Source organism: Sorghum bicolor, chromosome 1 (genome assembly GCF_000003195.3).
Source record: "Sorghum bicolor cultivar BTx623 chromosome 1, Sorghum_bicolor_NCBIv3, whole genome shotgun sequence".
NCBI classification, from domain to species: Eukaryota; Viridiplantae; Streptophyta; class Magnoliopsida; order Poales; family Poaceae; genus Sorghum; species Sorghum bicolor.
The window spans coordinates 75,113,548-75,138,687 of NC_012870.2; the positions used below are offsets into that span (position 1 = coordinate 75,113,548).

General features: G+C 43.3%; 6 protein-coding genes across 6 annotated transcripts; 2 read left to right on the forward strand and 4 right to left on the reverse strand.

Annotated features, from left to right (window-relative positions):
• Positions 601-3,647, forward strand: LOC8057653 (pentatricopeptide repeat-containing protein DOT4, chloroplastic). The gene is made up of 3 exons (XM_002465695.2): positions 601-2,030; positions 3,305-3,491; positions 3,609-3,647. Exons 1-3 carry the CDS (start codon positions 601-603, stop codon positions 3,645-3,647), a joined length of 1,656 nt encoding a protein of 551 aa, XP_002465740.2.
• LOC8082001 (origin of replication complex subunit 2) lies at positions 8,329-10,850 on the forward strand. The gene is made up of 6 exons (XM_002465696.2): positions 8,329-8,699; positions 8,804-8,910; positions 9,016-9,148; positions 9,800-10,094; positions 10,174-10,398; positions 10,471-10,850. Exons 1-6 carry the CDS (start codon positions 8,526-8,528, stop codon positions 10,665-10,667), a joined length of 1,131 nt encoding a protein of 376 aa, XP_002465741.1. The 5' UTR covers positions 8,329-8,525; the 3' UTR covers positions 10,668-10,850.
• LOC8082002 (putative dihydroflavonol 4-reductase) lies at positions 11,289-14,039 on the reverse strand. The gene is made up of 5 exons (XM_002468331.2): positions 13,628-14,039; positions 13,007-13,135; positions 12,180-12,344; positions 11,730-12,035; positions 11,289-11,633 (listed from the first exon to the last, which is right to left on the reverse strand). The coding sequence occupies exons 1-5, from the start codon at positions 13,883-13,885 to the stop codon at positions 11,493-11,495; spliced, it is 999 nt and encodes a 332-aa protein (XP_002468376.1). The 5' UTR covers positions 13,886-14,039; the 3' UTR covers positions 11,289-11,492.
• LOC8057654 (vacuolar protein sorting-associated protein 22 homolog 1) lies at positions 14,496-17,717 on the reverse strand. The gene is made up of 7 exons (XM_002468332.2): positions 17,373-17,717; positions 17,163-17,273; positions 16,333-16,468; positions 16,088-16,242; positions 15,287-15,394; positions 15,026-15,115; positions 14,496-14,748 (listed from the first exon to the last, which is right to left on the reverse strand). The coding sequence occupies exons 1-7, from the start codon at positions 17,421-17,423 to the stop codon at positions 14,647-14,649; spliced, it is 753 nt and encodes a 250-aa protein (XP_002468377.1). The 5' UTR covers positions 17,424-17,717; the 3' UTR covers positions 14,496-14,646.
• Positions 17,487-19,058, reverse strand: LOC110437469. Its single transcript, XM_021465918.1, has 2 exons — positions 18,331-19,058; positions 17,487-17,712 (listed from the first exon to the last, which is right to left on the reverse strand). The coding sequence occupies exons 1-2, from the start codon at positions 18,544-18,546 to the stop codon at positions 17,518-17,520; spliced, it is 411 nt and encodes a 136-aa protein (XP_021321593.1). The 5' UTR covers positions 18,547-19,058; the 3' UTR covers positions 17,487-17,517.
• Positions 20,342-23,720, reverse strand: LOC8057655 (putative dihydroflavonol 4-reductase). Its single transcript, XM_002468333.2, has 5 exons — positions 23,289-23,720; positions 22,048-22,176; positions 21,149-21,313; positions 20,742-21,047; positions 20,342-20,640 (listed from the first exon to the last, which is right to left on the reverse strand). Exons 1-5 carry the CDS (start codon positions 23,703-23,705, stop codon positions 20,500-20,502), a joined length of 1,158 nt encoding a protein of 385 aa, XP_002468378.1. The 5' UTR covers positions 23,706-23,720; the 3' UTR covers positions 20,342-20,499.

Genomic DNA, 25,140 nt, shown 5'->3' on the forward strand with positions numbered 1-25,140 from the left:
ATTGCTATTGTCGAGCGTTGGATTAACGTGGAGACAAACTTCCAACCAATCCAAATCCGTTTACTCCCTCCACATAGGATTTAAAAGTTGTTTTGAAAAAAATTAGATCAAACATTAAAAATATAAATCATCAATAATTTTTAAAATATTAAATTTATAAATATAAAAATTATATAAATAAATTTATCTTATATATATATATATACCTAAATATTTTTATAAAAATAATAAGTAAAAGTTGTGTTTTGGAGATCGTGTTGATGTCCTCGAGAGTTCTAAGAGGGTGTTTAGTTCCCCATAAAATCTAAAATGCAAAATGCCAACTACTTTAAGTGATAAAATTTAAAATGTCAAAAATTTCAGGGTCATGTTTAGTTTCATCCAAAATGTAAAATTTATTGCCCTCATGAGAACCTCTTGAGGCTCTTTTTAGGTTTTTTGGCCTCTTAAGGCCAAAATCTAAAATATAGAATAACCACATTTTACCAAAAAAATTGCAAAATGATGAACTAAAACTCAAATTTTTTTTGAAAAAAAAGTAACTAAACACCCCTAAAATGGACTATTCTCCAACGCCCGCGCGGCCCCGGCGCGCACCCAATGTACGAACGCCACCCCGCGAGCCCGATCGCGCCGCCCGCCGTCGGCGACTGCCGCGGCATCCCGTTCGACCCTTCCTTTCTCCCGCGCCTCCTCCTCTCCGCCACCTCTTGCACACCCTCCTCCCTCGCCGCGCGCGCAGTCTCCGCTCTCCACGCGGCGGGCCTCAAGCTCGGCGCGCTCCCAGCCTCCCTCCCGGCCTCGAACGCCCTCATCTCCGCCTACTCCCACGCCGACCTCCTCCCCTCCGCGCTCCGCGCCTTCTCCGTCCTCAGCCACCCTTCCACCGCCTCCTACACCACCGTCCTCTCCGCGCTCTCCCGCCACGGCCGTCCCAACGAGGCGCTCTCCCTCTTCGCCGCCGCCACCGCGTCCGCGGTCGCGCCCGACGCCGAGCTCCTGTCCTGCCTCGTCTCGTGCTGCCGCCGCACGTCCGCCTTACTGCCCGCGCGCGCGGCGCACGCCTATGGGGTCAAGAACGTGGCGGCGCTGGCGTTCTACGCCTCGGCAGGTCCGGCGCTGGTCGCGCTCTATGCGAGCCACGGGAAGGTCGGTGCGGCCAGGAGGGTGTTTGGCTACATGAACGGCGACGACGTGGTGTCCTGGAACGCCATGATCGGCGGGTTCGCCAGTGCCGGGATGGGTGGTGAGGCGTGGGTCTGCTTCCGGGAGATGCGCTCGAGAGATGTTCGAGGGAATGCCCGCACGGCTGTGGTGGTGCTGGGGTCATGTGACATGGAGTCCGGCAGGCAGGTTCATGGGACTATAGTGACTAGTCATGGTGGTTCTTCAAAAGCCATTTTGTGGAACGCGTTGATGAGCATGTATTCACGTGTCGGCTGTGTCACCGATGCGGAGAGGGTGTTCCTGGAGATTGTAAGGAAGGATGTCGTGTCATGGAACGTGATGATAGGAGCGTTTGCGAAAAACGGATATGGAGAAAGGGCCCTTGAGCTTGTGGACACGATGTTGCAGTGTGGTATGAAGCCAGATTCCGTGACATTCACAGCCATTCTCATGGCATGCTGCCATTGTGGCTTGGTTGATGAAGGGCTTGAACTATTCCAGCGCTTTGTGTCAGTTGTTGGTCTCGTCCCAACTATGGAGCAGTGCGCCTGCATTGTGGATTTGCTTGCACGTGCTGGGAGGTTCGTGGAGGCCTTGGAATTTGTCGGTCAGATGTCAATGAGACCAAATGCAGTTGTGTGGGGTGCTTTGCTGTCTGCAAGCAGGATGCATCACAACGTGGAATTTGCAAGGATTGCATTCGAGCAGCTGGTTCAGGTGGAGCCTGAGAATGCTGGGAATTTTGTGACAATGTCAAACATATATGCAAAGGCTGGGATGGCAGAAGATGCAAAGAGAGTGAGGATGAAGATTGATAGTGTAGAGTTAGCAAAACCTTCTGGACAAAGCTGCGTGGAAGTTTTGTAATAAAGCATAAGACTCCATGGACTCATCAGAGTTGCCCATATCAAAGAGGTAGGCTTAGACTACTTTACTACTAAAAAATCTGGTGTCACCCTAATTACCGAACACTAGCAGAATCTAGTGACCTGAAAGACTACTTTTGATTTATATGGCTGGTTATGAACGTTAGCTTGTCAGAAAGGATTGCAGCAGGGAAAACCAAATCATGCAATTACTGATCTGAAGTGACTGTATGTTTTGATGGTATGGTAATTTTATGTGGCTACATGTTCTGGTATTGTACATCATTGTTGCAGCAGTTTTTGCTTATTATTCCTCACCCTATGTTGCCCAGCAACCAGGAAATTGATTGAAGATGAATATCAGCACATGGTACCACAACAGATATAATACGGATCTCCCGATTACTTTACAGGAAATGATGGCAAAATAAACCTTATGTCCTTATCCATGATGCAGTCAATTCAAAACTGCGGACCCTTCCCTGCATGCATAACTCATCTCCCGGCACGCATCAATATCGGCAGAAGTATTGGCAGTGGAAAAACATCATGATAAAGCTTCCACGAGAAGATCTTTCACTTTCCAAGTAACTTGATCCACTTGTATCTGCTCAATTTGGATAGTTCTACTTGCAGACAAAAGAATTGATATGAGAAAGAGCCTTTGAGCTTGTGGACATGATATTGCACTGTGTTATGAAGCCAGACTCTGATACTCACGGCTATTCTCATGGCATGTTTTTATTGTGGCTTGGTTGACGAAGGGTCAATTATTGCAGCGGTTTGTATCAGATGTTGGTCTTGTCACAACTAAGTAGGATGCATCGCAATGCGTAATCTGGAAGGATTGCATTAGAGCATCTGGCGCACGTGGAGCCACAGAATGCTGGAAATTCTTGGACGATATCAAACATTTATACAAAGGCTGGGATGGTAGAGGATGCAAGTGAGGATGATGATTGACAGAGTATAGGGAAACCTTCTGGATGGAGACTCCATGTATTCTTGAGAGTTCCACATATTTCGGAGTAGGTTTCAACTACTTTACCACTCACAAATCCTGTGTCACCATATTGTGGAGCACTAAAAGAATTCAGTGACCTGGAAGAAGCACCTTTGATTTCTTATGATTGAATGGTCGATGGTTAACACTGGCTGATGAGTTTGGACTGCAGCAAGATAAACCAAATTCTGCACTTAGTGATCTGAAGTTACTCGAAGCCATGTTTTGATGGTAATTTTGCATGCCTATATGTGCTGCTATTGTACAGCATAGGTGCAGCAGCAACCAGGAGGCTGATTGAAGATGAATATCAGCATATGTACCACAACCACCAGTACAGTTCTGATCTCCTGAATCCTGATTACTTCACGAGAAGTGAAGGCAAAATAAAGTTTCTCAAGATGAAGTCCATTAACTGTACATGGAAAAGCTTTCGCAAAATATTTGTGGTACTGGTACGTAACTCATCTCCCTGGCGTCCAGCATTATTGGCAGAAGTATTGGCGATAGAAAAGCTTCTGCGGGAAGATGTTTATTGAATCTGTTCATATCAAAGGCGGTTCATTTTACAGGGAAAGATGGAGTTTCGTTCCTCTGTAGATTGTATCTGATTCTTCAACGTATGCAGTGGTAAATGAAGTAATGGTAGTTTGGTCCAACATTCCTCCTTGGCTACTCGCCCTTGTCCCTTTACGTGAAAGTTTTTTTTTCTTTTAGCGTGGGAGCCAATTTATTTCATCATCACCAATTCACTAGCATGATGCAAGGCTTTTTGAATGAAAAGCATTCTTCATGAAAGTTGGGCTACTGCATTTGAAGTGATGCTGTACATTGTTTGGTTAAACATGGGTCGGAGGAGTACGATGTGATGCTGTCCTGGATATGCACCTGCTCACATCCATATGGTACAGAGATGGATGGGGCTATCAGATGGAGCATATCTGCATATGGAGATATATATGTTAGGAATAATATAGCAGCAATGCTTTGCTTTGTAGAGGAACCGAATGATGGAGGGCTGTTCTTTCCTGAGAGAGAGAGAAAAAAACAATATGTCAGTCTATAAATCTCAAGATAATTTTCATGATATCAGGTGGACCTTATCTTTTCTACTAGTCGCCTACGGCAATGTTTCGATATATGCCAGATGATGAGAAAATAAAAAAAAATGTCAAATCCTCGAGTAAGCTGTGAGACGGCGGAGGAGCGGAACATAACAGCTGATCGGCGAATCCATGCTCTTCGCGGCGTCAACAGGCTCCCTCTGCCCATGCTCTTCGCGGAACAGAACAGCCGGTCGGCCCATAGATATGTGGGACATGGCCATGTGCCTACTTCGAAACTGGGCCCAACAATACAACACGGCCCAGTTTCGCTCTAATCGCTCTGGTTGCCCGCCCGCAGCCGCTGTGTTTGCTGGAGAGGGAAAGCGCTAGCAGTTTAGCACCACCTCGGCTACCGAGTGCGGAGCGCGGAGAGAGGGAGCTACAAAAGAAGGGGCACCGCACCACCTCAACTCATACCTTTCTCGGCCTTTTGGCTAAGATCAAGTGTAGTATCTGTTCTTATCAGTTTAATATCTGATATGTGGGCCATGTGCCCACTTCGATATTAAATTTATTTTTTGTGGGGAAGGGTCCACTAACAGTGGCTTGCCACTGGGGCCCTTGCGCGTCGCCCAGCCGTTGCACTGCTGTCAGGGCCTGGCGCACCCCAACCAAATCTAAGGAAACTTAGTCTTTGTTTGGGCCTCTTAGTTTGCAGAGGTCCTTTTCACTTGGGCTTTCGGTGGCCCATCTACTTTTAGGCCTGTTTGCTAACGAATTTTAACTGTTGCTCTGTCTATAATGATTTCAGGGCTTCTCAAATATGGGTCGTGTATCATTACAACACTCACTTCACTTGTAAACCGTACTCCAAAGATCATTCACTGTCATCAAGGAACAAAACATGGCTCAAAACTTTGCTAAGTACAGGTAAAATTTTGAATGCGAAGTAGTGTAACAGACGATAAATTTGGGTGGATATATTTTCAGCAAAAAAAAAAAAGCAAAGAGGATGGAAATAACAGTGTTGCATATATTTTCTAAGGTCCGCGTACAACATGTTGACCTTCAGATTTAGATCTTGGAAAAACAAATCTTTTTGGGTACAATAATGCAAGAAACGGAACCAAAATGAACAGCTTATTCAGAACCCCTTCCATGTAAGACTGCACCCAAAACTCTCAACCAAAATTGTAACTACGTCAATTCTGCAGCAAGAGTAACTCTAAAAAAAATATGCAGTGACTATATATGATAATAAACCAATATTAATCCACATATTTTGCTGCCATAAATATTAGTGAAAATTGTTGGCCAACATCAGGGGTTCGCTTGCATGTGTTTTCTCATGATGCTTGATGCATCACTGCTTCCCTAGTGGCAGTGCCTGTGCCCAATTTGTCGCTGCCTCCACTCCTAGACCTCGCCAAATTTGTCGCAAACTAATGCTTAAAAGCAAAACCATATCAGATTATGGCATGATAGACTAAACTTTTAGAGTGTTTCTTGTTTCAGAGAAAAACATTTACTAGTATGTGCATCTAAGCTGCAAGATTCTGGTCTAAGAAAAATAACTAGTGAATTGACGAAAGATGCTTCTCTCTGCAGATCTGCTTCAGGTCTATTTCTCTGCAGAATTGCATGATCAAGATACTGACACATCAGGCAGTGCTATTTTCTTTTCCCAAAAACGAAGTGGCAGGCTTTACGTGATTTTTTTTCTTTTAGCGTGAGAGCCAATTTATTTCATCCTCATCAGCATGATGAAAGGCTTTTTTCATGAAAGTTGGGCTACTGCATTTGAAGTGATGGTCATGTACATTGTTTGGTTAAACATGGGTCGGAGGAGTACGATGTGATGCTGTCCTGGATCTGCACCTGCCATTCACATCCATCTCTGCATGCATATTGCCAATGTGCAGAGATTGATGGGACTATCAGATGGAGCATATCTGCATATGGAGATATATATTAATAATATAGCAGCAATGCTTTGCTTTGTAGAGGAACCGAATGATCGAGGGCTGTTCTTTTCTGAGAGAGAGAAAAAAACAATATATCAATCTATAAATCTCAAGATAATTTTCATGATATCAGGTGGACCTTATCTTTTCTACTTAGCCGCCTCCGGCAATGTTTCCTTGTATTCCAGATGATGAGAAAATAAAAAAAAAATGACAAATGCTCGAGCAAGCTGTGAGACTTCGGAGGAGCGGAACAGTGCTCTTCGCGGAACAGAACAGCCAGTCGGCCCATGCAATGGGCCGGACGCAATGCGAGGCCCAACTATACAACGGCCCAGTTTCGCTCTAATCGCTCTGGTTGCCCGCCCGCAGCCGCTGCGTTTGCTGGAGAGGGAAAGCGTTACCAGTTTTAGCACCACCTCGGCTACCGAGTGCGGAGCGCGGAGGGAGGGAGCTACAAAACAAGGGGCACGGCACCAGCTCAACTCATACCTTTCTCGGCCTTTTGGCTAAGATCAAGTGTAGTATCTGTTCTTATCAGTTTAATATCTGATATGTGGACCATGTGTCCACTTCGATATTAAATTTATTTTTTGTGGGGAAGGGTCCACTAACAGTGGCTTGCCACTGGGGCCCTTGCGCGTCGCCCAGCCGTTGCACTGCTGGCAGGGCCTGGCGCACCCCAACCAAATCAACGCAAACGTTATCTTATTTGGGCCTCCTCGTTTGCCCTGGGCCTTTTCACTTTGGGCTTGGGGTAGCCCATCTAGTTTTAGGCCTGTCTGGTAACCAATTTTAAGATGCTTCTCCCTGTAGATCTGCTTCAGGTATACTACTCTGCAGAATTGCATTATCAAGATACTGACACATCAGGCAGTGCTAATTTTTTTTTTCCAGATCCCGAACTGTATCTCTTAACTGATTGACTGGAAAGGTGTCCCTGCGGCAGTGCTCTTGACAGCTGCGTAATGTTTGCCGTCAGGGAGGTTTATTTTCAGGTCAGGGCTACCGAAGACGTGTATCGGTTCAAGTCGCTCCGGAAGGGTCTCTCCAGATGAAGGTCCTTTTCTTGGGCTGTGCCTGTGCGACACCTTAAGCCACCTGCCTCTAGAATGTCGAATCCAACATGAGAACATTCATCCCATAAAACTCCTGCAAAATGGATGCACCTGGATATACCGACTGAACCTTTCATCTCATAAAACTCCTGCAAAATGGATGCACAGGGAAACTAGTGCAATTGGTTTGGAAGATCTAACAAGCATAAATGTTTCCTAGTCAGAGAAAATCAGCGGTCCTGACATGGAGGTCCACCATTTATAAAGTCTACTTCGCTAGGCACAAGCAGTTTCTTAATATTCTCGATCATAAGAAAGTTTTGATGATCGTTCAACAGCCTCAAAAGTCAGAAGTAGAGATGCAAACATCAACATCACCACACTTATCCATTATTGCCCCGCAAGACAACACGCAGAAATGAGCTGAAGGTGCAAGATATATGAATAAGCAAGCATATCCATGACAAAGAATCGTTATACTTCAAAATGACATTGCAGTTCTCCGAAAATGCTGCTGCTTCTTGGCGAATTTCACCAAATGCTTCCCCATAAGGCTCTTGATATTCAGTTCCCATCAACCCATCTAAAATCTGCATTACAAGTGCATACCAACTAGTTGTAAACCTTTAGATAAACCACCATAGCCAGTAAAAATATCAAGGGTTGCAAGATAGATGGTGTATCCTTATTTTTATCTGAACCATCTAGCTCATCATTGCAAAATTGTTTCCTTTGTTCTTCTTGTAAGAAGAAGGTGCCTTCGTTATCAATGACATGAGTTTACCATTGGGTGGAAGATATGTTTCAACATCATGCAAACATAGGCTCAGTTAATCATCTAAATAATTCCTCGTAAAAAAATCATCTAAATAATTTTCTCAATTTAAAAAAATAATCTAATAGAAATTAAATGTGAAATTCAGAATTCCTCTTTTCAAAGAAAAAAAAACAGAACCCCTGACCTATTTCAGGGCTCCAGCAACCATCAGTGGAGGATTTGAATTTGGAAGGTCGTCCTTCATCCTAGGCTCTAGAAATTCGTCTTGCAAATTATAGACAAACTATGCAATTTGTTTTTTCGTTTATATTTAATGCTCCATACATAAGTCCAAAGATTCGATGTGACGGGAAATCTTGAAAATTTTTAAAAACTAAATAAACAAGGCTTAAGTCTATTGGCTTCCTAGTTTCCCATTTAATAAATTAGGGAATGCAATTTGTGAATCACTTGTAAACTGGAACGAGAAGATCCTGAGTTTGTTTGCAAATTATATACTCCCCATTACTTTGCCCCTAGTCTAATTTACTATTCCCGGATTTAATTTTAAGTCTCAAACATGAAAAAGGAAAAAGATTGCTACTATAGATTTGAGGGCTTTCTTGCAAAGGTCTCAAATACTCAAGCCTAGGGTCCGCCACTGATGGCACCGAGAGGCGGACGCCCAGCGGCTAGTTCCGGTTCTGAGGATGAGGAAGAGGCGGCCGGGTTCTCCAGGAGCTACTTCCTGGCCAAGGAGAAGGAGCCATCATCTGGGAAGAAGCGCGCCCGTGCCGCCGCGGGCAAGCTCTCCGACCTCAACCTCGTCGACGAGCACGTATAGTACTGTCCCATCCCACACCCGCAGACCACATCCTCACCTGTAGCGGCACGAATCCATGGATATGATTGGCTAATTTGAGATATCTTGATTCTCTGCAGGTGTTGCGTGCATCCCTTGCTGAGATCCCTCCGAAGCACGAGGAAGAGGTGGAGGCTCTGACTAGATGCTACAAGGACCAGTACCACAACTGGTTGTTCGAACTAAGGTCTCTTCCTAAACCCGTAGTACTAATGCAACATTGGGATTGGTTTGGCCAATGTTATTGTTGTCGGTAGGAGTGAGTGATAGATGTATTTTTTTTCTGATGTAGATGTGGTTTTGGTCTCCTGATGTATGGGTTTGGATCTAAGAAGCAATTGCTGGAGGATTTTGCCTCCACTACCTTGACTGATTTCACTGTCATTGTAATCAATGGCTACCTTCCGTCCGTCAATTTGAAACAGGTATGGTCTTGTCTGCCCAATATTATTCCCTGTAGTAGCTTGCAGGATTGTTTGTACTGCCCTGCTGCTGTTCAAATGCTTTGAAATCTTCAGCATGAGTCATGAAATCATGAAATGCATTGGAGTTCCAGTCCATGTGGAAAAGGCAAAGTATACACGAAGAATGAATGCGTGAACTTGTTATGCTAAGCTGATTATGCAAGTTTCTTTTCTGTTTTGATGCTTGAATCTGCTTTAACCTTTGTCTGATGATAGGTTTCCAAATTTGAGGATGTGGGCCTAAGTAGTTTGGGACAGGAAACCTTGTGCACTGTAGAAGATGTGCTGGTCCTAAATATTTGTACTTTTTACATTTTCTTGATTCTTGAATGGTTAGCTTTTGCCTATTATTTTTTCTGGCTCGGATTGCTATTGAAAATGTGGGCTTATTTATGTGTACTGGTGAGGAAGTTTTACTGGGTTAATCTTTTTGGTAGATTCCAAATCTGACACAAGTATATGCATTTGATCTGGACTGGTTATCATTTTTGAGTCAGAAAGTGCTTCTGGAGTTCCGTTTGATGTTATTGTTGTGAATATTGCATACCTTTCTATATCTAACCTTTGAAAAGGACCATTAATAAGTTCTGGCATAATCTATTGCACTTTCAGGTCATAGCAACAATAGCTGAAATGTTCTGGGATCAAACAAAAGCTAAACGCAAAAGACAGCCAGGAACAAGGGCCCAGTTGTCACAACAGTTTCCGTCACAATCAACAGAGGACATCATCTCATTCCTAATGAGACAGACATCCGATGATGTGGATTACCCTGTTTGCCTTCTTATTCATAATGTTGACGGGCCTGCTTTGCGTGATACTGAATCACAACAATGTCTAGCACAAATTTCTTGCTGCCCACAGGTCCGTGTTGTTGCATCAATAGACCATGTTAATGCCCCTTTATGTAAGTTCCTTGCACATGTAGCTTTATCCTTCCCTAGTGTATTTACTGTAAAAGATATAATAAACTGAAACTACTGTAGTGTGGGACAAGAAGATGGTGCACAAACAGTTCAAGTGGAGCTGGTATCATGTCCCGACATTTGCACCTTACAAAGTCGAAGGCGTGTTCTACCCATTGATCCTTGCTAGTGGTGGTCACGCCCAAACCACAAAAACTGCTCTTGTTCTGCAGAGTCTGACACCGAATGCACAAAGTGTTTTCAGAGTTCTTGCTGAATATCAGTTGGCAAATGAGAAGGAGGAAGGTGAGTTTGTTGTGTACATGTTTGCTGGAAGAGTTGGTATGTTGCATACTGATACTAAACTTTGTTTCTCAGGTATGCCAGTCAACAGTTTGTATACAAAATGCCGTGAGCGCTTTCTGGTAAGCAGTCAAGTGACATTGAATTCACACCTGACGGAGTTTAAAGACCATGATCTGGTTAAGATCAGGAAGCACTCTGATGGACAAGATTGCCTCCGCATTCCTCTTGTTTCTGATGCACTGGAGAAGTTGCTGCAAGAGTTGGCTTGACATTTTGCATTATCACTCAAGTATTGTAGTTTTGTCTGCTACGTGCAACTGAAGGATCTTCTCCGTATTAAAGGAAAATGTATTACCATGGAAAGAACTCAGATGAGCATGCCATTCTGTAATTGTACATGAATTATTTATAAATTGGATTCTGGAACTGGAACTGAAAGCATGTTGCATGAACCGCTCTGCTATGTTGGCTTAAACTCATGAGCAAGAACCGTGATGGGTATGGAGCGTGGTAATCTCCTGCATATGCATCTCAAACGCTCAGCAGAATAGTTATTCTAACTATAAGTTAGAATAACTTTCTTAAATTTGAATTGCCTACTCCCTCCCTTCCGAACTATAAGTTATTCTAACTTTCTTAAAGAATCAAAACATCTTAAGTTTGACCTTATAGAGAGAATTACAAAAATTTAACATCAAATATATATACTATGAAAATATAATTAGTGAATAATCTATATGATAAATATTATTGTTTTATTATATAGATTTATTTAAACTTCAGATGCTTTGACTCTCCAAGAAAGTTGAAATGACTTATAATTTGGAACAGAGGGAGTACTTTTCAATTCAATGCATAATTCAAGCAACTACTTATAATTACACCCTGTAGATGATTGAATTAATTGTATCGATGTAAAAAACATAGTTTCTCCCTTTATTGTCAACATCAGTATTACACATCTACATCTTAGCTTTTCTCTAGTATATAATACAACATAACGCAATGCCGAAGCATATACTGATATACACTTCAAATCCCCAGCAATGTCTCAGTTTACATTAAATGTGTGATGCGGCGAGTAGTAAAGAACGCTAAAACTTGATTAGTTTTTCTTCCTTAAGCCACAGGAGCATCTCCGATAAACCTTCAGTCAAGTTTCTTGGGCTATAGCCCAGCTCCGTCTTTGCTTTGTCACATGAGTATGCCCATTGATGTCTCAGAACACGCACAGTCTGCAATACATGTGAGGGAAAAATGTCAACCCAAAGCATGCGTTATGTGTGAATAACAAGGTTATAGATATTTAAACAAAGGAACAGTGGACATACAGGGTAACTGATAAGTGGGAGTTTTCCAGTGATGTGAGAAACAAAAACTGAAATCCACCCATATGCTTCAATCAACCAGAGAGGTACGTGGAACATGGGAGCCTTTGTGTTTGTGATATTAGCAACCATATTAAAAATTTGCACGAATGACATATTTTCACCAGTGAGGAGATACCGTTGGCCCACTCTGCCCTTCTCCATAGCTGCTATGTGCCCACTAACAACATCATCAACATGGCAGAACGATTCTCTATCATACCCATCTCCTATGTAACCAGGCAAGCGCCCATTAAACCTCTCTATTAACTGCAAGAAAAATTGAGGTTCAGGTTGTGCCCATGACTATATTCATAACCAATTGCAAGTGGATGATCCTAGACTTTAGATTGAAACAAATTTAGAATAAATACTTGATATTTGACATATGCATCTACAAGAAAGTTCTCTTACAATGCGGGAGACAAGATTTCCAGTCGTAAGTTTTCCAGGGCCATAGAGAACGCCTGGGTAGACAATGGTGATCGGCACTTTATCCGCTGCTGCCTGAAGTGCGATTCTATCTGCAAGAACCTTTGATTTCTCATATTCAGTACAAAATTCCTTCTCTGGATGCATCTGCGTTAGAACCAATCAACTATGTTACAATTCGCAGCAGTGTGTACCAAGTCTGCATATACATGTATGATCCAAATCAATAAAAGGAGCCTGGTTGCAGACAGCCACTAAACTCTAATGTCAGTAAGTTATTTGTGCGTCAAGAAGGATCCAAGCACTTTTGAAAGTATATCACTTGCAGTTCAATGGCAATCAAACAATCAAGTGAACCAAGCACCAGTATAAGCATATCTTGCACCTCTTACACCAGAGTCTGTTAAAACTAGGAACAAATCGATATGACAATCCGCGCACTAGGAACAGAACATATATAGCTACGTAACAAGGTCGTAGAGCCAAAATAGTTATTGAGGAACACCATTAGTTTAATTTCATGGCAAATCTTTCATGACTGAAAACAGCAAAAATCATTGGTACTGATAACGGAAGGTTGCAATTCCGTGTTTTGACTCGGTCACCAGACCACGGGCAGTCACGCGCTCGCTGCGCATGCCAGTGCCTCCACTTAGTCAGCTAGGCCACAGGCTTGTTTCCCACGCAAAGTTTTTAGTGGAGGTTGCAGAATTGTAAGTGTAAATATTCATTCATGAGATCAATACAATCTGAGGTTTGATCCAACTCTGTTTCAGGTACAACCGTACAATTCAGGAATATGGTCTTACTTGTGTCTCATCTGCAACGTAACCATCAGTTGGACCAATTGCAAAGAAAGATGATGTGTAGATTATCTTCTTCACAGTTGGTGTTCTCTTGGCAGCCTTCAACACATTCTCAAGTCCACCTACATTAACCTGTAGCACAGCACAGAATGGAACACACATTTGTTAAACAAATCCGAATTAGTATGCATTCTAGTTCGACGACGCACTGTCTGCTCGACTGTTTTCTGGCCTTATTTCCATTTCTTAAAAACGGTAACAAGATGAGAAGTTGGTGGGCAGAAGCAATGGTGCTAGTGCCTAAACAGAGATTAGCTATCTTGAGAATGGCACCACAGTGCCAGAAATTGCCATATGTATCAATAATCGTCTCCTTCAGGCTATGGGAATCCCCCTCTTCGAAAGGAGTTAGTGTACTGTAAGGCTTGGTGATTGTGACCATATCACTATTGAATTGGCCAAATTATATCACAACCGAACAGCTCTCGAATGTTTATCATGCAGAGCCAGAGCTGAAAAAAATCAAGGGCCAAAACTGATGTTCCTTCTTTCTAGAGCTACTCTGACACATGGGGGTATATTTATATATATATAAATAAAAACAAACAGAAGCAACTGCCTTACCTTGAGGAAAACGGAGGGGTCGGGCAACCAGGGCTCGACGGCCGCGGCGACGTGGAACACGACGTCGCAACCGTGGAAGGCCGCGGCGAGGGACTCGGCGTCGGTGACGTCGCCGTAGGCCAGCTCGACGTCGCGGGGCAGGCCGGAGACGTTGCTGGAGGGGCGGGCGAGCGCGCGCACGGCGTGGCCCGCGCCGACCAGCGCCGCGCACAGGCGGCCGCCCAGGTACCCCGTCGCGCCCGTCACCACCACCCTCATGCTGCCGCCGCCGGCAACTGAAGCGCAGCAGCCGCTGATCCGATCCTGATAGCACTAAACTACACAGCCTGTCTCCTGCTCGAAGGCAACCCAGCAACTTGTGGGGGAAGTCAGCGACACGAGACGAGGAGAATGACGCGACTCGACTGAGAGGAGGAATTTTAGGGATTTGGGGGGATATTATTCACCATTTTAAACTGGGGCCTTTGTTTAGTTCCAAAAAGTGAAAAAATTTCAGTACTGTAGCACTTTCGTTTGTTTGTGACAAATATTATCCAATCATAGACTAACTAGGATCAAAAGATTCGTCTCGTGATTTACAGCTAAACTGTGTAATTAGTTTTTGTTTTCGTCTATATTTAATGTTTTATGCATGTGCCACAAAATTCGATGTGACGGAGAATCTTGAAAACTTTTTGGTTTTCAGAGTCAACTAAAGAAGACCTGGATTCGGATTTGCTGCCCAGCCAAAGCGGGTCGGAACTCGGAAGCATGAGCTCCTGGCTTTCCAGCAGAGCCAGCTTGTCTGTCTCTAGTCAACTCCACAACCCACGGCCCACACAAACCACGGCGACTAACGGAAACTTTGGGCCATGGCCCACTGCAAGAATTCTGAATAAGAATCCTGTAACCATTTCATATTCAAAGTGTGATGTTACAGCTGAATTCATACATACAGGTGTATTGCCATACCAAACATTTACACACAACATTGCAAGTGCCAGAGGCAACAAAAAAAAAGGAGGAGAAGAAGTCATTCTTCACTTTTCAACAGCTGCTGTGTCGGAGCTGACAGTGACGCATGGGAACCAATATCTTCGCTTGCCGTCCCTATGGCCATCGTCGATCATAGCAAGCCCCTCCTGCTCAATCAGGAAGAGTAGTTACACTTCCGCAAGGTTGAAATCAGATCATTTTCATATTGTCATGTACTCCAACAAGGAATTTTATGCTTGCTTCAAATGTGAACACAAGCCCATGTCCACAGGCATGCATGGATGACTCCAACAAATTGCAAAGATCAACTATGGGTGATCGCCATGAAACATGTATTAACAATAAGTGATATAGTTTTCTTTTAGCACAGAAAAGATCCATAGAGGATGCTGTTTCATAAGGAAATTCAGGAAGCAGTATTACCTTCAGCAAAGTTTCAAGGGCATCAATTGCACGCCCAGTAGACCATGAGAATTCCCTTTCGACTTGTTCTACCGTGACATAGCCCTCAGCCTACATGCCAATGATGTTATAAGCAGAGAGGAACCTAATAAGAAATTTAAAGCTTCAAACCTACTCTTGTTTACTAATATATACAGCTGCTATAAATGGACGTTTGTTTGCCAACATGATAATTGGCATTGCTTCTATAATGTACTGACAGCAAATATTACAAGCACAAACCTGAGCTAGCCCAAGTATCCCACTGTGGTCTTTATTTAATTCGGTAGGAACTGAACGCACAAGCTTCCTCCTCCCAACAGAAATTACTTCAAAACCACTGCCAAGGACCTGTGCATCCACGAAGGATTAGGTGAGGTGCATATCTTACTGAGTCAAAGTTCAAGAAGGCGCTTTCTAGGCGCTGACCCATAGCTTAGCGCCTAGGCTAGCCTAGGCGTTTCAAGGCGTTTTGTATATATACTAATATAATACATATATTATCTTCTAAAAGAAAAAATAAACAGCTGAATAATGGGCTTAGAGAGATAGAAAGGCCAGCTTAGAGAGATAGAAAGGCCCAAGAGGCAATAGTCCAGCCCATCTCTCACTCCAAGTCTCCAACCTTATCCGTCTGCTTGGTCTCCAGCATCCTCTGCTCAACGCCGCTTCCTCTGCTCGGTATCCCGCATCAGCCGCCGCCGATGAAAACTCTCCCTCTCCGGCATCTCTCTCCTCTAGTGCGCACGCACCCCCACGCACGTCCGTGCCCGCAGCTCCTCCTCCATCGGTGACCTCCGCCAGACGCTCCTCTCCAACCGGCGCCCAGATGTCCGCCTACCCCCATAGGCCAGGTGGGCACCCATCGAGTAGCGACTAGTCATGCCTAGGCGGAGCCTTTTTAAACTTTGTACAGTATATCAAATTCGTTTGTACTGAACTAACATCTGTTAATTAAAGTACAAACTCATACAAACAATCTACATGGCATTCCAAAGTTCCAAGATAAATCATAAATGGATCATTGAAGCTTCATAGTCTTACTTTTAGCTTGCTTATAGCACGTAAACAGTCGTCTTCAGATAATGATTCAAGGGTAGCTTTTCTCTTCTGACCAAGCAGTTTGCGGAGATCCAATAAATCAATCAGGCCACCATTATGCGATCTGGTTGCAATGCATATGTCAACTATCTGAACTCCTGCCACAATAGGCATCAATGGTAAGCATACCAGATTTTACTTCCATGACCAGAAGAACGCTCAAGAAAGCTTAAAGTGAGTATGCCAACCAAGTTCATAGTAGAAGTCACCAATCCCTAGAAGTTCTGCCCAGACTCCTTTATTAGATGCCAGTGGATCTACTCCAACTTTTGCGCACATCTCATGGAACTGCTGTCTAAATACTGGGTTTTTACGGATGTCACTCTGCAATAGCACAATATGAACATGTAACATTACCAGAGAGAATCACAGCGCACTTTGCCATTTGAATATTGAGGTGATTAATAAGGCCATGTAAGAGGAAAATACTACTTCAGGTTTTTCTTTCCATTGACTTCTTTTGTGAGAATGGGGATTGCCAAATGAACTGATATTATCTATAAGTTGTTCCATGACTTATTAGTGAATTCTCACTTAAAATCTACAGGTTATCATATTTGATTGCTCCATTTTTCACTTATGTTTCTGTTAACCCTTGATTGGTATTGGATCTAAGAGAGCCATGTTTATTGTTTAATAAAATAGCAGTAACTGCAGAATCTACATATTTCTAAGAACAACCATTTCATTTTTAGGTAAGAATTCAACAGATAATACATAATAAAAGCATAGATAGTATGTTTTATGATGGGATATTGGCAGGAGAGCTGCTCATTCATTTAGCAGATTAGTTTAAAATAGAGAATTTACGAACCACGTGAATTCTCTCAATCCCAGGCAGGCCATGAGGTTTAGCGTTGATCTTATACTTATAATTACATAAAAAAAAACAGGTAATCCAATCCATATATCATCATCCAAGAAGCCAGCCGACAATTTGCAATTTTGGGCATATTTAAGTGTGATTAGGCTTTCTTTCCCTTTCGACATTTCAACTAAATACAGTAGAGTGGATCACCTTATGCTTGCGAGCAAATTCCTCGAGCTGTGACCGGAACGTCGCAAGCTGCTCCTTCATGACATCGGTCCTCACCTTGGCCACATTCTCCCCGACCAGCCGGAATTGGTCCTGAAAGTTCCCAGCAAATCTCTCATCTCATCTTCCAAACAAGGGAAAAAAAGAGCACAGATTTCTCTTACTTAAAACAAGCATAGGAACTGCACATACGCGAGTAGCCGCCGCATTCTGCAAGCCAGCGATCCCAGGCCTCCTCCTCATGCTTCCCAGCGGTGACCACGGAAGCGAGGACGACGAGCTCGAGGCGCGGAGACGGCGCGAGCTTGGGCGGAGATGGAGCGCGAGCTCGGGGCCGTCAGGGAGGGCGAGGGAGGCCCAAGAGCCGCCAGAAACGGCCGGATGAGGCGCGGAGGAGAGCGGATCGGCTGTGGCGGTGCTCCTTCGGGCGCGCAGAGGCGGCGGCGGCGCTGGAGAGAACGGGAGGCGGGGCCGGCTGGGCTCGAGCTGGGCACGCCGCACGCGTGGTGTGGGGATTGGGGAAGGAGAGGCCCTTTGAGACCCACGGGAAAAAGAGGCTTTACTGTGTGCCAGTAGCCGTGTTTAATTGAGTCATATCCAATCTTACGGTACATGCATGAATTATTAAATATAGTTAAAAATAAAAAATAATTATATAATTTGTCTATAAATCACGAGATGAATCTTTTGAGTCTATGTAGTTTATAATTGGATAATATTTATCATAAATAAACGAAAGTGCTAAAGCAACCGAAAACTTTTCATTTCACCAACTGAACAAGGCCTAAGTATTTTCCTCTGTATCACTAAAAAGTTGGAGCGGACCTGTGTGCCATGACACTTTTTTTTTCCTATAAGTCATTCCGTCCATATTTAATATTAACAGTGGCTAACAGCGTTACAAAATGACTTAAATGCCTCAGGCTAGAGAAGCTGGGATAAATTTTTGTTTCCCTCTGTGTCACTCTTTTGATATTTTGGTGAGTGTTCTAGCACCAAATTAATTATTATTGACTAATTTTAAACATAATAATTCAATTAGTATTTCAATTATTTGTAATATTTCTTAGTTTTTGAATATTTGATATGTATACATGTGCGTGTATTTCAATCGTAGAGCTTCGAGAAGACGTACATCATCATCCCGTACCTCGTCCTCGTGTTGGCGTAGAGCCGTAGAGGTGGCCCTGGTGGACGACCACGTCAGGGATGCTGGTCGGCGCCACGGACTTCCGTGCGTGGTCGCCCCGGCCGCGCCGTGGCCCGCTGGTTGCGGTGGTTCAGCTGCCGGTAGATGGCGAGGGCCATGACGCCCTGGGAGCGGCTTGCGCGCGCCTGAACCGAGGTCAAGCAGGTGCACGTGCATCTCGCCATGCTCGTCCGCGGCGACTACCGACCCGGCCGCGCATGGAGCCGAGGGGCACGATGGGAAGCCGTGTGACAGCAAGGCGTTCGCCTCCAACGCCCGCCGAGGCCGCACCTCCGAGCCTGGTGGCGACGGTGGCGGACAGGCGCATGGAGTCGGGGCCTGAGGCTTTCGAGCAGGTCGACGGAGCGGGCCTGTCGGCTGCGAGGCGTCCGCCGAGGTCGCGTTCGATGGAGGCCAAGGAGGCCGAGGCAGCGGCAGCGAGCACAGTTGGCGGGCGCCACGCCACTGAGGCGCATGGAGGCCGGGCTTCCCGCTGGGGTCGAGGGAGCAGAGTCGACTATACTACGAGTACACGAGAGTATGAATATGAAATGAATCACACCCGTGCCGCGCCACAACCATTTTTTAGTAGACCTTGTTTCGTTGACTCCAAAAACTAAATTTTTTAAAAAATTTTATGTCACATCGAATCTTGCGGCATATATATATATATAGCATTAAATATAGTTAAAAATAAAAACAAATTGCATAGTTTATTTATAAATCACGAGATAAATCTTTTGAACCTAGTTAGTTCATAATTAGATAATAATTGCTGAATAAAAATAAAAGTGCTACAATATAAAAAAACAAAAAAATTTGAAACTAAACAAGGCCTAACAAAAAAAACTCGTACACGCGACGACTCGACCTGGTATTAAAGAACTGCCGGCTAACCACCCCCCGGCCCCCAGGCCTTCTTTACTTTTATCTCAAAACCCTTTAAGATTCTCCGTCACATTAAATCTTTAGACGCATGTATAGAGTATTAAATATAAAAAAAATAAAAACTAATTGTACAGTTTGGTCAAAATGTACGAGACGAATCTTTTGAGCCTAATTAGTCCATGGTTGAACAATAATTACCACAAACGAACGAAAGTGCTACAGTGTCGTGAAACTTTTCTCTTCACCAACTAAACAAGGCCCAATTTCCCCGCGCGGACCAAGAGCCCCGCAACAACGCATATAAACGGCGTGCTACTAACATGTATTATAGAGGAGACATACCGACGAACACACATACATATGTATACATATCAAATGTTCAAAAACTAAGAAATATTACAAATAATTGAATTATTATGTTCAAGATTAGTCAATGATAATTAATTTGGTGTTAGAACACTCACCAAGTTATCAAAAGAGTGGCAAAGAGGGAAACAAAATTTTATCTCAGCTTCTCTAGCCTGAGGGCATTTAAGTCATTTTGTAACATATAGACGGAATGGCTTGTAGGGCAAAAAAAGAAAAATATTATTGCATATAGGTCCGCTCCAACTTTTTAGTGGCACAGAGGAAGGTATCATCTTTCTTAATGGCACATAGGAAAAAGCCTCACAGGAAAAGAGGCTGGGCTGCGGGCCCGCCGCCCGGGGAGCCCTCTATGTCACGGTTAGTTCCATATATACATGTGCAATATGAGCTCAACCCAAGTTCAATGGGTTTTAGTCCGTCCACAAACGTTACTGAACAGGTCAAAAAAAAGACAGAGATCCTACTGCCAAAAAAATTTCTTAACTTGAAATATTGTTTTTTTTTGCTATTTTTACATAAGATATGCATGGAGGTGGCCCGCCCAAGCCCACGCCTAGCTTGAGTCGGGCCTTAAAAAATAGGCCCGACTTACTTGGTGGGATTTTTTTAGCCTGAAATAACTGGGTTTTTTTCCCTGGCGCAAACCAGGTTTGGCCCGCAAAATGCTCAGGTTTAGTTCCACGTCGGCAAGCACACAACACGACACAGTAACACATGATACGCCAGATGGCATAATATATCAAAGTTTTTTTTATGCTTTCTGCCATCACATTTTCTTACCTTATTTGTTTCTATACCATCCATGCAAGTTATTTAAGATGACAATATGACATTATTATCAAAATGGAATATCAAACTGAAATGGGTAGAGAACTAAAACTTGATCAAGTTTGCATTTTTCAGCCACAAGAGTGTCTCCGCTAAGCCTTCAGTTAAGCTTCGTGGACTATAACCCAGCTCCCTCTTGGCCTTGTCACATGAGTAAGCCCACTGATGTCTGAGACAATCCACTCCCTGCAATGTGCAGATCATGGACCAACTATACATCAACACAAAAACATGATTATCTGCAGATAATAAACTTCGACACTTAGAATGGAGAATAATGGACTTACAGGGTAACTGATTAGTGGGGGTTTTCCGGTGATGCGAGCAACAAAAACTGAAATCCACCCGTAGATGGCAAGCAACCATAGAGGTATGTGGAATTTGGGTGGCTTTGTGTTCGTAAGATTCGCAGCCATGTTGAAAATCTGAACGAATGACGCGTTCTCTCCGGTGAGCAGATATCTTTCGCCCACTCTGCCCTTCTCCATGGCTGCTATGTGCCCTTTGACGACATCATCGACATGGCTGAACGATCCCCGGTCATACCCATGCCCGATGTAACCAGGTAGACGCCCATTGAACCTTTCAATTAACTGCAAGAATTTCTTGTTTTGTTCAAGTTCTGAACATGGTTGTAATACACATAGCTAGATCTTTGACTTTACTGCAATATAAAATGGGAAAGTTCTCTTACAACGCGGCAAACGATATTTCCAGATGTAAGCGTTCCAGGGCCATACATAACGCCTGGGTAGACTATGGTGATTGGAACCCCCTCTGCTGCTGCTTGCAGTGCAATTCTATCTGCTAGAAACTTTGATTTCTCATACTCTGTGCAAAATGATTCCCTCTGATGAATCTGAGATTTAAAAGCAATTCAACAATGTCACAATTTTGCAACACCGTGTAACTTGTAAAAGCACTTCTGCATAAATTTGAAGATGTGAATAACAAATGTGATCCGACCAGTTTCAATATCTGGAGCCAAATTTGAAATTGATGACTAAAAGTCATCTGTGCTCTAGCGTATTAACTTGGCTGTTCTACCTTCTACGAGGGTCAAAAATAGGTTTCTTGATTCACTTGGTTTTCTCACTGCAGTTCTATAGTTAGCATGTCTTTAGCCCTATTGTATAGGCAGGAGAGGCGGGAGCGAGTTTCCATCCTTACGGTTTTTGTTCAGCATGTTTTCTTATTTGGTTGTTCCTTTGCAAGTACTTAATCTCTGCCTATTTGAAGTTTCCTCTTCTATTAAAAGATAAGAGCTTTTGCGTGTTCGGGAAGAAGAAAAAATGAATCAAGTATGGCAGTCATAGCATAATCTAGCAAAATATGAGGCATGACATTATATACTCATGAACATATTGCAATTATTATTCATCCCGGGTTTGAATCTTCTCTTAGAGCTCGTTCGGCTGCTAGGGATGATTTCTACCTTTGATTAGCTGGAATGATTCCGAGATGCATTCCTGGAGAATTGAAAAGAGTCTTTAGCTTTTTGTTGTTGTTGTGTCTACCATATAGTTTCTCTTAGGTCATTTTTTTAGAACGACGATAATGTAAAACAAAAAAATCATGAATACGACTTTATACCTGTTTCTCATTGGCGACATAACCATCTGTTGGGCCAATTGCGAAGTATGACGATGTGTATACTATCTTCTTCAACGCTGGCATTCTCTTGGCAGCCTTTAATACATTCTCAAGTCCCCCAACGTTTACCTGATAATAATAATTGCAGCAGTATAAGTGCACGTGCTCTTCTAATAACTTCGAGTTTTTCAGGGGGGATACACATTTTTGCAGTGCACGTTTACATTATAATAACCGAGCAACAACCTGTTCGCTGATTTATTAGGAGATAAAAACACCACTAGAAAAAAGTATGACTTAAAACATAAGTGAACGGAGTTGGTATTCAAGCTTAAAAAAATGGGGCCTACTATATATCCTTCGCATGTTTAATTTCTCGGTTCCCATCAGGCGATGAAACCCATCCATGCGATCTTCATCCAACAGCCAAGACATCTTCTTCCTCCCGATAGCAAGTTGCTCTCTTCATCTCTGTCTTCCCAAAGTGTGTGACCCCATCGCCGCATATACGCTTCATACCAGGGCCTTGTTTGGTTAGGGAGTGAAAAGTTTTTGGGTGTCATATCGGATATTTCATAAGATGTTGAAATGAGTATTTGGATACTAATAAAAAAATAAATTATATAGCTCGTTTGGAATCTGCGAGACGAATTTATTAAGTCTAATTAATTTGTCATTAGCACATGTGGGTTATTGTAGCAATTATGGTTAATCATGAGCTAATTAGGCTTAAAAGATTCGTGTCGCAATTTACAACTACAATTAGCTTTTATTTTTATATATATTTAATGCTATATGCACGTGTTTAAAGATTCAATGTGTTCGATGAAAAGTTTTCGGGTAGGAAGAGAAACGCTCGAGCGCTTCGTAGAATTACCGTATCTACTAGAATGCTTACCTTTTGGGCTAGGGTGATTTTTTTTTTACACACGCACCTAGACAGGTACCAACGGTATGAGCGATTCAATTGAGAACGTATACGATGATAGGAGCGTGTTGGAGGTTCAGGCTTGGCAAACGTACGTACGTAGGGAAAGAAACCCTCAAATGGTGGGGAAAAACGATCGAGTTCCACTCCATAGAAACTAGAAAGAGAGACGCATGCATTGACTGTGTATAAGACTCCTAGTTTAGTTATTAGCACTTAGTTTAAACCATGCATGTTTCCGTCCTGTGTAGACTGTAGATCAGTAACAATCTTGTCTTATAGTGCTAAGTAAGCAGTATACTATATATCTTACGGTGTGGAAGACAGAGGGGTCGGGGAGCCACGCCTCGACGGCCGCGGCGGCGTGGAACACGGCGTCGCACCCGCTGAAGGCGGCGGCGAGCGACTCCTCGTCGGTGACGTCGCCGTAGGCCACCTCGACGGCTGCGGGGAGGCCGGAAACGTCGACGCCCGGGAGCGCGAAGGCGCGCACGTCGTGGCCGGCGTCGGCCAGCGCCGCGCACAGGCGGCCGCCCATGAACCCCGTCGCGCCCGTCACCACCACCCTCATGATATGGCTGGTGACCACCCGAGCTAGAGCCCGCCGTCTGCGTGTGTTCCGACGGACGGAGCCCCCACGTACCAAGTCGCGCTGCACGGCACGGCACCGCACCGCACCGCACGCGCTGGCCTGGTCCCTCCCCCTGCTGCTCTCTTTAGTCGTCCTCATTCATGCTCCAAGGCAAACACACCATGTATTTATGGTGAAGAGCTGAAGGATAACCAGGCTGTGTGGGCAACGACAACGAGATCGATGATAACGATACATGCGTCCGCCTCAGCCCATCTGTCAAATTACTACTGGAAGGGGCCCAATCAAATCAACCCCCAACGACCGATAGCAAAGCAGGGGGAAGGGAGCCCATGGCTGGTAGTACTACTCCAGAGTCCAGACCAGTGTGCGAGTTGCGAGACCATGCCCGGCACGGCACTACGGCAGCAGCAAACTTCCTGTTCTTTCTTTACAAAAACTAGGTAGTATGCCCGTGCGTTGCTACGGGACAGCTAAACTTTTATACTAAATACACGGATCGCATGATAAGACGACAATACTAAAATTAAATATCAACATTAAAGTGATATTAAATCCAAAAAGCAGATTTCATGAAATTAACATAGTCACAGAGAGCGCAACGACGTAGGCTCACTCGGTAAGAGTCAAGCGACAATCTTGCCCATAGCTATAACAATCCAAAACATAATATATTAACCAAGAATTTACAAGTAATCAAGTATATTTAAGAGAAAGGAGAATCAATATGGTAAAGATAGAAAGGATAAATAGATCAACACAACTATCAAAATTGCCATGAGATTTTTAAGGTTTTTCCTAAGCAACTATTCTCAGTTTGCTATACAATGTCAAATGATTTGTGCATCGGATAATTCGGACACTAATAAACTTTGATCACATTAGAGATGTTGTCGATGCCAGACCTTAATCTTCGTGAAAGAAAAATACAAAGGATATGCCCTACAACAATCGTCACCGTGGCTGGTGTACAGTAGTCACTGATGGTAATTCCTATCTTTAGTCGCTAACTTCATGTCACCATTGAAATTGTAATTGACGGTAGACACGTTGCTCTGTTAACATATCATCATATTGAAATGGTTCTACAGTATTAATAAATTCCTAAGGACTCATCGTTGGATGAACTGGTAGGATTTTTTTAATTTATAGTGTATAACACTTTCTATAAGAGATACTAAAATTGGATAAGAAGTAGAATTTTGAACATCCACAAGATGTCTAGTAGAAAAGGAAAATATACCTTTTTCGCACATTATCTCTCAAAACCAATCAGATGTAACCATGTATTCACAATTCACATACCTATTTGGATCTTCAATTGAGAGAAAAAAACTATCATTTAGGTGCTAGATCCCACAAATACATAATCCAGTACCACACAACAGCATTGATGACCAAATAATCAACATACTATCAAAATTAACTTAAACATGTATTGTCAAAGAGCTTGGTAAATGGAAGCAATTTATATTCTATATTTCATTTGCCATGAAGGCATCAACAAAATAAAAATCAAAGCTGTAGGAAAGACTTACTGAAAAAAACAAAAATTTTATTTGACTTTTGGTTC